We start from the raw sequence: 12,563 nt of genomic DNA, 5'->3' as shown, positions 1-12,563 counted from the left end.
AGGGGACTCAGGGCGGCTCACATAAAATCAGGAAGGGGGATACAGACAATGACGTAGACACATATAATAAAAATAATAAGCAACATTCATTCATCATTCGGGAGGGGCGGCTATCTTTGTCCCCAGGCCTGACGGGCTAGCCAGTTCTTGAGGGCTGTGCGGAAGGCCTGGACGGTAATGCATAATTATGGTCCCAAATTCTCAAAAATACATTGAGGGAACAAATACAAAAGATTACACTTTTCATGAATAAGAATTAAAGTTTCATTTTAAAAGTCTGTCAGGGAATTGAGCAGCAGGTGTCCAAATGTTACTCAGCGACATTGATACGAAGTTGTAGTTTTATATAAATAGATATATTTAACATTTATATTCACAGTAGACAAGACAGTAAGGAACATCATGAGGTAAATCAAAACAGCATACAGAGCACGCAGAAGAAAAAAGATGGGGGGGGAAGGAAACTCCTCCTTTTCACCCACAGCAACCAATCACGGCCGAGATTGCCTCATGCAAGAACCAGCACTCTCCAATCAATCAATTACAACCGTATGCTCTGGCTCATTGTACACTTTACTGTTCCAGTTACTAAATTAAATATTCCTCAAAAGTTAATTTATATTCATAATGATACAATAAGATTGTTGCTTGTCACAAGTTCAAAATTCTGAACTACTGTTGGATTATATTAAAAGATTCCACTTTAAATGGTCTGGTAAAATGAGTTTTAAAAGACATAACTCTGTACTTCGATTCCTGTTTCTGGTCTATATTTAATCTTAGATGTTAAATTGATCCTAAGGGGGTACTTATATGTTAAATCTGGATTGTGATTAAACCCAGATTAAGTTAGTGACAATTGTATCACATTACATTCAATGAAAACAAATTACTATGATTTAATTTACACTGCTCTGCTGTAGATATTTATCTGGGCATAAATCCCAGAAAGAAGCAGTTGGATTCTTAGATATTCTTTCATACCAATATTATACTCTTCAGTCATTTCTTTGCAGTAGAAACAAAGATTAAACTAAAAGAACACATATTAAGTGTTATCCTATTCCAATCTGTATATTTCATGTTCTTTATTATAAATGCCCAATGCTTAATCTAGATTGAGAGTCTTTTCATTTTAAATTGGGAGGCTGTTTGAAGGATTACATTTTCTATCACTCATGGATGGGTATCCCAATGATTTTGGACTACTTTGTCCTATAATCAAATAACATTATAAACAAGCCAGCATATGGGTCTAATTTACATCTATATTTAGAATGGGTGAAACTCATTGGATTAATAATCCTTCGGCCATATATTAATTCTAGCATTCAGTGATCTACTGAAGTTAGGAGTTGTAGAGTGGGAAAAGCAAACTATCAATATGATGAACAGTCTCTTTAGAAGAAATCAGAACTTGGTAGAAGACTTTCTAAGCCTACATTGCAATGGTCATCAGGGTTATTGACAAATACAGACTGTGGGCCAGATATCCTATTCTTAAGCTGCTGAAATATGGATTGTTCCTCATTTACCAAAAACAGTATTAAAACTCTGGCTTTCAAAGGAAACAAATCATGTTGGAAGTGTCCTGAACTTCCTAAGCCTTGGGACAGTGGAGTACATTGTGATAAATGTAACAGTAATTTATATTTTGGTTCAGAATGTTTTGTTTTTCATATAGTTAAAATTATCTGATTAGGCCCTTGAGTGGAAAGGTAGAGTCTATTTGTAAATCATCTAGCTGTGCATTTATTTTATACAGGTGTGTGTTTCTTACCTACTTGACACAATAGTCTTTCCTATTTTTGTTGGGAGTTCCACATACTCTAAATTCAGCTGGGAGTGATGTACTCTGAGTAAATAATTGTAATTAGAAGAAAAAATGAGGAATAATTTCATAGCTTGGATTTAGTTTATTTTTTCTTGGCTGATACCTTAATTCTTCTGACTGAAGCTTTAGCTTCTCAGGAGGGGTTATATATAGGCTGCCAGGCTAGAAGCCTTAGCAACAGAGAAGAGATGGTAGGCAGTGGTGAAGGCAAAAGCTTTGCTATAACACTTTAAGCCCATTAATTTCTCAGTCGCCAAGGGAAACGATGCTTTGCTCCTCATCACCAGTGGATTTGGCAAATTAGACAGGAAGGAAAGGCAGAAAAAGAACAAAACCCACCAGACTATAGTGCCTGGATGTCTGCTGGCAGTTTGGCTCTGCTGAGAAGCAAGAAATTGATATTTGGGAAGAAGGAAAAACTTCAGTTTCTGAGACAATGGAACCAGCCATTGTGGGTATTGAAGACTTGGTGACCTGGTGAACCAGACATGACTTGAAGAGTTTCATCTAGAGTATCTTCTCCTCTGTCAAAGATCTTTGCATCTCCTTCTTGATAGAAGCTGAATTTCTTTCTTGTGGAATTTTATTGGTCATCTAAGAGAAGATCTGGATAATGGATGCAGGGTTGAAATCTGTTGTACAATAGGATTCTTCAAACTGTAAAGACTTGGCCTTTCTGGAAGTTATCATCTGCTTCTGCTTCTAATTTCTCCTGAACTGGCCAGCCCATTTCCATCCCCACTCCTACTCTTTTCCCATCCACCAAACATCCTACCTCTGGTGATCGCAATGCACTGGACATTGCTCTTCCTCATCTTTTCCCCACTACTGTTAGCCTCTGAACATGGCTTACCCAAATTTATATGCAGTCCTATGCCATTGGATATGGATAATGGTTGCCAGTCAAATGGCCATCAACGACATGGAAGCGCAGCTAATGGTGCAGGCAGTAGCCATTGGGTGGGGACTCTAGAAGAAGCTAAGGAAACCATCCTGCATCTGCGGGAGACAGTGGTGCATCAAAAGGAAATGATCCTTGACCAGAGAGAGACCATGAGAGAACTGACAGCCAAACTGAGCCGCTGTGAAATCCATTCCAGGAGGCATAGTGAGCACCATGGAAATCATCAGGAAGAGAATCATAACCATAAGCACGGCCATCACGAAGGTGGGCATCGGGGCCATCATGATAATAGTCAAAGGGGACATCATGAGGATGCCCACCAACCTCACCATGAAGATGGCCATAGGGGACATCGTGATGCTGGCCATCGAGATCCCCATGAAGGCCACCATGCCCAAGAGAATGAGCATCATCCAACTGCACAACCTGGGAACCATGAACCACAGGTCAGTCACAACACTCATCATTCTTCTCACAAGGCACATACACCTGCTCAGTCTAATGCTATGGAAGATCCACCCAATGAGGCATCTGCTGCAATACATCAGATGGAGAGAATGTTGAAATCCCTGAAGGAGAGACTGGAGCATTTACAGGTATTAGCTATAAACTTATCCTTCTCAATGCACTTTAAGCTAGCTTCTTAAATCTACGTATTCCTTAATTGCGCACTTGTTTATTATCTATCAATCCTCATACTCATATTTACAATCTTTATCTCTACATTTTTTAATTTGTCCAAAATGCTAATCAGCCAGCAATTATTGTAAGCATTTTTATTCCTGTTCCATCAGTTTTCATATATGATCTTTCATTTAATCATATTTTCTTCCTTGTTCTGATTTATATGATCAAAGCAAACCTAAGGAATGCTATTACTTCTCTTTAAAAGCTAAATATCTTCCAATACACTCAAGTTTCTATCAGAATTAACTACTCACAACAAATCTTCCAGCTTCTTCTAATCTTTCTAAAGTGCCTACCTACCATAGTGTTATTCTGGAAAATATATGAGGTGAAGGGAGAGTTTAAACATAATTATTTAAGCTCCCTTGCATTATCAATAGCAACTCTTGGTTGAGAAAATCAGTATCCAAAGAACGAAAGGCAGCGATGAAGAAAATGGCTGGAGTCACTTTGCAGAGGGAGATGGATGCAGGGGGATTTAAAAAATAAAATAAAAATAAAATGCAGAAGAAATGCAGAGGGATAGCTTTCAAGAGAGAAAGGTACGGAGAATTATAGTGAATGGTTTGCATAAACTAGATTTTACTATATTTCCTTTCTTTTCCTTAAGTCAATTAATTGTTTAATTAATTTAATTTTTTATTCCTTGCTTTGCAATTGGCATAACTTTGCTTACCTAAAAAGGAAGAAACATGATGAACATACAGCACACACATGTTCACACTCACTCACTCTCACACACACACACACATGTACAAGGTATAAGGTGCTATACGATTTTGTTGAAGATGGAGCAAAGTTATTCAATATTATCTTTTTATGCATAATGTGGCTATTGCAAAACTAACAAAAGTCCCTCCTTTTAGCAGAACTTCTTTCTGGAGCTCCAGGAGGTTCTTTGTTGTGTGACGGGTTTAGTGCAGGAAGGTGACTAAATTTAGCATCCTCTACATACTTGCAATGGAAGGAAGACCCATTGGGCTGAAGAAGACTAAATAGAGAAGCATAGGACTGCATTGCAAATGGGTTTAAATGGTGATAATAATGAGGCAACAGAACATGAATAGATGATGGTACCATTAATGGGAAACTCATTTCAGGCAAGAAGAAAACATACAATTATTTGTAAATACAGTCTAAAATTCAGCTTGGTAAATATATAGGAACTCAAGAATTAGACCAAATGGTTAATAATGTCTTTCAGGTGGAATTTTAATGAAGGGAGAGAGGCAGCACATTACAAGTGGTCTAGAGAAGATTTAGAAAAATGGCAGAATTTTATTAACATGAGCATTTACCCTGACTTCTCCAGCACAATTGGAATAATTCAACCTTCTCCACATCCATGTGGGATACTCTTCAGGAAAAGATCAGCTTATTGGAGCAACAGATCCATGAGAAATCCAACACTTCAGAACATCAGACACCCAGTGTACCAAAAGCAACAGGGATGAGACAAAGGCATGTTTCACATGGACGCACGGTAGAGAAAGGTGAGTGACTAAACCTGAGTTTCCAGGTGGGTAGTGTTGTAACCTTCTTGCAAGTCAAAACAATATTGTGACTTTCCAAAGCTCTGTAGTAATAAAATTAATTTTTAAGGTATAAAAAAAAGAAAAGAAAAGAAAAAGAAAGTGGTGTTGCCAGTATGAGAAAGGAGACTTTGGTCCATATTCATGGAGTAAAAATGGATGGATAGATGGAAGGAAGGAAGGTAAATTAAATAAACTACTAAATAAAAAGAGCTAATAATAAAAGGTGGGTTTAATGACAAGTAAATGGACAATAAAGAAGCCAGATGTTTAGGTGGCTATTGCCTAATTTGTGGAGAAATGGAGAAATGAGAAATAGTTTTTCTAGTGATGCCCTCCATATATCAGAAACAAATTCACAAATTCCCAAACATTAGATTTTGGATCATACTGCCTGATTAACAGGATAGGTGCTGGGTTGGAGAAGGCTGACAGCAGGATATAATTAGATCTGAAGCAAATGGAGAACTTCAGTTTTTTTAACATTTGCATATTGCTTTTTCTATCTCATTTTCTCTCAAAAAACCTGCTTGTTTTCACAACTGGTTTTATGAGATAGCTAAAGCTGAGAGACAGTGACTGGCTCAAAGAATTTTCCCAGTCATGCTGAAATTTGAATATGAATAGTCCCACTCTAACCTATTTTAGATTTTAATTCTCCTCAGACCCAATTAACATAGCCAGTGACAAAGGATTATGACAAACGTTAAGCCCAGAACTTCAAGGGGTATGTAGGTTATATTAATTTAATCTTGATTTTTAAAACCACTATTAAATAAGAGGTTTACATAAATATGTTAATGAATATTTTAGTGGATGAAAAATGTAGATTTAAATATTTGGTTTTAATAATTTAATAATACTTATTTTATTTGCTTCCGCATTTCTGAAGAATCTGCGTAGTGTATAATCACATAATCAGCAGGAAAAGTGATGGACACCAAGATGGTTAAAAGAGAATGATAGTTTGAGGAATATTTCAAGTATCTCATTATTCTACTGGAGAGACAGACCAATAGAATGAAGAAAAAGGGGATGTTGACTGAAAATATAGCTTAGTCATAAAATCAGCCACATGTGATAGATGCGGAGCAAAAATGAGCTTGAATAGTGATAGAAACCATATGACAGTGTTTTGGCAGCTTAGCGTGAGATGGATGAATGCTACCATTTTTTATGTAATGCCAATAGTATTTTATAAAGAACTAGCCAATAACCCGGTGTTGCCCGGATATTTATTTATAGGGGGGAAATGTCTGGACCAAATGTAATTTCTAATGTTGGATTTTCCTCCTTACCAGAGGAAGTTCCCTTGTGGAGTACTGTGAAATCATTACCATAGTAAAACTCCACTGCGCTTGCACAGTAGAAGCCATTTTACGGCAACACATTAGAAACTATTTTTAGGCACAATAGGCTGTATCTTAACAGAACACAAACACAGAGGGGTGTTAGGAGTGTCTTACTCCCACAGTATTTTTTTCCAAAGAGTAAGTCACCTGTATAACAAATTTGGTTGAAATTCCTGGAGGCGTTGCAGAGTTATGCTGGAACATACACAAACACAACCATGTGTGTGTATGTATGTATGTATATATATATATGTGTGTGTGTGTGTATGTATGCATGTGTGTGTATTATAATATATACATACGCTGGTCTTGTTGTATTCAGGTCTTTTCCCGTCTAAGATTGAGATTGTCTTGGCATCCTCAGGCTGGTGTTTTTGGCCAAAAACACCAGCCTGAGGATGACTAGTGAGACCTCACCGAAACATTGCCAAGACAATCTCAATCTTACATGGGAAAAGACCCGAATACCACAAGACCAGCATACCTACACCCATGATATATATACACACACACACACACACACACACACACACAAATATATATATATATATATTCGTATTTTCATGGGTACAGGTATGGGTGGCCGCCTTGCTCACACAAGCATGAAGCCGAAGGCATCAGCCTGAAGATGGCGAGTGGGAGCTCATCGAAACATTGCCAAGATACTCTCAATTTTACATGGGAAAAGACCCAAATACACCAAGACCTGCATATATATATGTATGCATGTATATGTATGTACGTATCACAAGACCTGCATAACTGTACCCATGAAAATCTACATATGTATGTATGTGTGTATATCTATCTATCTATCCATCCATCCATCCATCCATCCATCCATATATTGTATTTGTGCTGATAAATAAGCAGTGAGCTTCCTCCCATATTTGGGCATACCAGGGGTTGTGACACACTAATTATATATATATATATAAGTGTTACAATCGGTGTTACACTCTCTGTCCATCGACTCGTCACAAGAGACCATCCAGACAGAAACCCAATATTTTTACTGTTGCCTTTGTTACAGTACAAACACACACACACACACACACACACATGTTTGTGTCTGTGTCTGTGTGCGCGTGTGTGTAGGTATGCTCGTCTTGTGGTATTTGGGTCTTTTCCCGTGTAAGATTGAGATTGTCTTGGCAACGTTTCGGCAAGGTGTCACTCACCATCCTCAGGCTGAGGATGCCAAGACAATCTCAATCTTATACGGGAAAAGACCTGAATACAACAAGACCAGTTTGTTTGTGTGCGTTTGTGTGTATACATACACACACACACACACACACACACACACACACACACACACACACACACACACACATGTAAGAGTGCTCTCCTTTATGACCCTTTTGCCACCAAATCTAAATCAGGAAAGGCGTCAGAAAGAATGAAATGGAGCCAACATAACCAAAGAAAGAAAAATTGGTAGATTTCCTGAACCTGATTGATAGTGGTCATGGGATTCCATTAAGGGAAAGAACATAGAAAGCCTGGAAAATCAATTCTTAATAAGTCAGCAGATCAGCTGGCAGTATATGGATAATCCACTTCCTCTCCATTTCCCTACATTGCAGTGCAGTGCCACATTTCTGCTTTCTTCTGTTCTCCAGGGAACAAGGCAGATAAGCATTCCGAACATTTTCATGTGGATTTCCCTCTTCGCACAAACTACATGTATATCAAGATCAAGCACACTCTGCAACATGAAATCTTTGCCTTTTCCATCTGTCTCTGGCTCAAGTCAACTTCATCCCCAGGGATAGGCACACCTTTCTCCTACTCAGTGCCCAACCAAGCCAATGAAGTGGTGCTTATTCAATGGGGAAATAACCCCATGGAGTTGCTCATCAATGATAAGGTAGGAGAAATAACTCATAATTGTTTGTGCAGCAGAGATATATTTTAAGGTGTTCAGTACCTTGCCATGTTTATAACTTCTAGGTTTGCTCATTTCCACTTTTAGTTAAAACTTTTCAGTCCTTGCTTTGCAGGTTGCCACCTTGCCATTGGCTGTTAATGATGCCAAATGGCACCACATCTGTGTGACATGGTCCACTCGGCATGGCATCTGGAAATCTTACCAGGATGGTGTCCAAACAGGGAATGGGGAGAATCTGGCTCCTTGGCATCCTGTGAAACCCGGCGGTGTTTTCATACTAGGCCAGGAGCAGGTAAATAGGCCTCTCACTTTATGTACTGTCATTATCGTGCATGTTTCTTCTGAATACATATTTATTGCACTCTTCCTCTACAGGACACCCTTGGTGGCCGCTTTGATGCCACTCAAGCTTTCATTGGGGAAATGTCAGATTTCAACATGTGGAGCTATATTGTGACACCTGCTGAAATTTACAAGATGGCAACCTGCAGTAGCTCCACTGGCGGTGATCTTATCAATTGGACTGAAAACTCTATAGAACTTCATAGAGGAGTGATCAAACTACCATATAATGCCTGCCACTAAGAATCAACCAAAGAAACATGGACATAACATTCTCTGGAAGAGAAAGATACCTAATGGTTAAAGGCAAAGCATGGGAGGACCTCAAGATTTATTTCATACAGTGGTAGAAAGGGTTGGGAAATAAAAATTTTCAGGTTCCTTAACAAAAAGAATGGGGGGCCTTTATGTTTGGCACATGTGCAACAAAAAGAAAGTGGGTATGTATGCAGGCAGGAAAATCTTTTAAGATCCAGAAATACAGTATAATATTTATTTTATGAAGCTGAGCAATTTTCAAAGTAAGAAACATTCCTACACATGATAAACCTGTACTGTGTATTGGGGTTTTCCTAATGTAAGAGCAGGAGCAAAAAAATAAAGTTCCTCATGATGACAATATGGCGAATAGGACATTTCATTTTCAAGGCCTTGATGTGTAACATTGGTCCACTAGGAAGATATTTATGGTAGATCAAAATCCTATTTTTGACTAGTAGTTTTCTACTTTTTGGATATTCAACAGAGGAGGGGGGGGGGAATTTGTTAATATTTTTTTCCAGAATTTTTTTCCTGAATGTTCTTTCTTTAAAGAAATAGATAAACACTTTATTAGGTAAATTGGCTGGATGATGCCCGACTGTTATCTGCTTTAAAAAAAATGGTATTATGTATTTTATTTATTGCAAACTTGCTAGAGTCATGTAGGTGAGATGAGCACTATAATAATCAATCAGTCATATTCTCAAAGATTTTCAGATTCATTAATTAATCTTCTACCATATAAGCTCTACACACCAGAATGGCTCATGAGGACAATACAAATGTCAATGGCTTTTTAAAAAATAGATCATACATGACTATAAAAATCTCAGCATTTCTGTTCAGATATTTTATACCAGCTTAGTAGACCTTTAGCAGCTTCTCAGGAAATCATTGCCAAAAACCCAGTCAGGTCTAGAGGAAGAGTATGAAACATTGTATATTAATCTCTTAGTATCTAAGTCATTTTTCTCTGAGTTCACCATTTTTCTGCCTCTCTTTCCATTCCCCCCACCCTCCATTGATTTAAATAGTATTTATGTGCTGTATATATCTTTTAAATTTGAATAAAGCCATGCTTGAAAAAAATGTTCCAACCATGAATTAACTAATATAACCTGGATGTAGATCTGAACCTGCACTGAACCAAAATTAGAGGCTGTGTTAACCAGCTCTAGAAGCCGTGTCAGATTTTGCAAGTATCATAAAGTGCTATTATGCATCATTGTGAAAACCATGTTGCCCAGCATTCTGCTATATCACAGCAAAATAGTTGTATAACATTGTGTTAGATGATAAACCCAATCTATGTTAAAGGTGACTGTGGAAGCCCTAGAGGCCTATGAAAACGGAAGGTTGAGTTAGGGCCAATATAGCACAAATGAATATAACATCATTCGTGCAAATGGATGGCAAGGTTCAAAATTCTTGGTAAAGTCATCACCCAGTAGAGATCTATGCTGAATTCATAGAGCTTGCTTGATATGCGGGGTGGGAAATTTCTGTGGTGTTCTGTTTTCAGCACTACATATAGAGAGGACAAAGACAAAGGTTCATTGAGGAATATCTAAACCCTTGAAAGGAAAAACAAATATATCCAGCATTCAGTGTAGATATTCCTAGGTGATGTCTGAATTCTCCTTGCACTGCAATTTTGATCAGCACCTGATCAGTGCCTGAATCTGTTTAAAAATGCTGTAAAAATGTACTGTTATACAATTATCTCCTTTAGTTTTGCAGCAGCAGCAATAAAAATGCCAGAGCACAATTTTAGTTAAAAAAAAGCAATAAAACCTCCAAATGCTACAGAACTAGTTTATCTTGAGGCAGGTATTTTAATAAAAATGACCATTTAAGGTAGAGGAAATAAAAAAATGTAAACCATTAAATCCAAAGTCTAAATTAATTGCATTGCTGAGCAACTGCTTATAGCAACCCTCTGTATTATATCTGTTTTAGATTAAAATGGAGGGGATCTAAAAAGAAGTTTGGTTTTGGGGAGGAGTAAGACAAAAACTAGACATTGCTTTCTGAATACACCAAATTTCGTACATATATAGAGAAGTGTAAAAGCACACAACCTTTTTAGCCTAGAATTCCATATTGTAGATTTTATTTGAACGTAACAGGTTTCCTGCCTCACTTTTGAGAGAATGTACACTTATTTTATTCAAGGACGGAGATGCATAATTTTAATTGTCTTGAATTTTCTTATAGCAACCGGATGCAATAAACTTGCCAAAGAAACTACAATCCTTCTCCACGTGTCTTTGTTCTTACTATTTATAAGTATCCTATATACTAGTATAGTAGCACATCCCATATGCCCCCAAAACAGAGCCTATTTTTAGAAGAGTAAACTCATGGTCTAGTTAATGATGTGGATTTAAGATTGTTGTCCTCAGAGCATTGTCTACTTGGAATTCTGGGAGTTGTAGTTCCATTCCCAAATTGTCTGGAGAGCATCAAATTGTAGGTTGTTTAGTGAGAAACCTAAAAGGTCACCTTTCATTGGTGATCCATTATGAATTTTGAACAAAAGCACTAATAAAAAATTAACCATTTTACATACGCATTTTTAATCTTAATCTGGAGACCATTCTTTTAGATTTCAGAAATGAAGTCTGATTTAATCAATGTCTGTATTCTGTAAACTTTTATACGTAATTTCATGCTATTGACTTCTAACAAATAAATCAACTAAATATGTTTAATTTACATTTGACTAAGAGGTGTCCCAAGTAGGAGACAGGTTTAAGTTTTTAGATCCTTAAAAAAATCCTTCAAGTATCATTTTAAAAGGAACTTGTTCTAACATGCATATCTCAGTTACAGAGATGTCTCTCATGGGTGTCTCATCCAGAAATAAAGTTTTTACTTAAGAAATCCTGTTTCTTCCCTATGCAAATTCAATAAAATCACAGTTGTAATCTCATCAGAGCTATTGATATTAAATAACATTCTTTATCTCATATTGGGTGAGACCACTGAACAGATGAATTACTCCATGAATATTTGCTGACATAAAACATAAAACGTCAGATTTCCTGTAACCATGTCTCCCAGGCATAGAGCAGAGTAGGATATAGGCTATTAATAGTATTAACTGTTATTAATAGGAAAATAGGAGGAGGAAGGAGTATATTCACCACCTGGAGTTATTTATAAAAATAATAAACATGAGATATAAATAAAATTTAAAAAGTAGCACTCAGAGTAGCATTTGCAAAATGCCAGGAAATGTTTGATGTCAGAGGAGAAAACTAAGCATTTATTGTGGGAGAAAAAGGGCTAAGGTTTGTTCCTCAGGTAGATCATTCATGTGTTCACAATCTTATTAGCAATGGTATTTACTGTGTTACATCTGGTCTCTTGGCAGTGAGACGGATATGCAAGATGAGCAGTATATTAATAGCCTCAAGAAGGATTCCTTGGTGACCCTGAGTCCAATGCTAAGATCTAACCTGGCTTCTGGGAAGCCTTTGGAAGAGGAAAAAAACCCCCACTGCTTTCTCTCCCTTACAGCAGAGACTGGCCTGAAAGGTTATATATTTAAGTACTTCTTATCCATTTCTGGCATTTTTCAGATGCTGTTTCTTAGGTGGATTTTCCTTTTCCCCTTTCCTAAATAAAAGGGATGTCTAAGAGAAGGCAAATGTTTGTGAGTTCACAACTCCAGTTTCTCCCCTTTGGTCAGCTTAGGTTCTTGGTCCTTAATAAATATTACAATAAAATAATGAATCAGCCAAAACATAGA

At 37.2% G+C, this 12,563-nt stretch overlaps 1 protein-coding gene across 2 annotated transcripts; it reads left to right on the top strand.

Annotated features, from left to right (window-relative positions):
* The first annotated feature begins 1,887 nt into the window (after positions 1 to 1,887).
* Positions 1,888 to 9,164, top strand: LOC106538400 (neuronal pentraxin-2-like). 2 transcript variants are annotated; one of them, XM_087713885.1, is made up of 5 exons: positions 1,888 to 3,184; positions 4,738 to 4,918; positions 7,935 to 8,182; positions 8,316 to 8,495; positions 8,579 to 9,164. In XM_087713885.1, exons 1-5 carry the CDS (start codon positions 2,624 to 2,626, stop codon positions 8,786 to 8,788), a joined length of 1,380 nt encoding a protein of 459 aa, XP_087570011.1. In that variant the 5' UTR covers positions 1,888 to 2,623; the 3' UTR covers positions 8,789 to 9,164. The 2 variants fall into 2 exon arrangements, with proteins under 2 accessions (XP_087570011.1, XP_087570010.1); XM_087713884.1 differs by having other exon boundaries at positions 1,889 to 3,334.
* Positions 9,165 to 12,563: the final 3,399 nt, after the last annotated feature.

The sequence above is a fragment of the Thamnophis sirtalis genome, unplaced genomic scaffold, assembly GCF_051295495.1.
Source record: "Thamnophis sirtalis isolate CommonGarterSnake01/CBP01778 unplaced genomic scaffold, rThaSir2_p1.2 scaffold_4, whole genome shotgun sequence".
NCBI lineage: Eukaryota > Metazoa > Chordata > Lepidosauria > Squamata > Natricidae > Thamnophis > Thamnophis sirtalis.
This window is presented reverse-complemented; position numbering and strand designations above follow the sequence as displayed.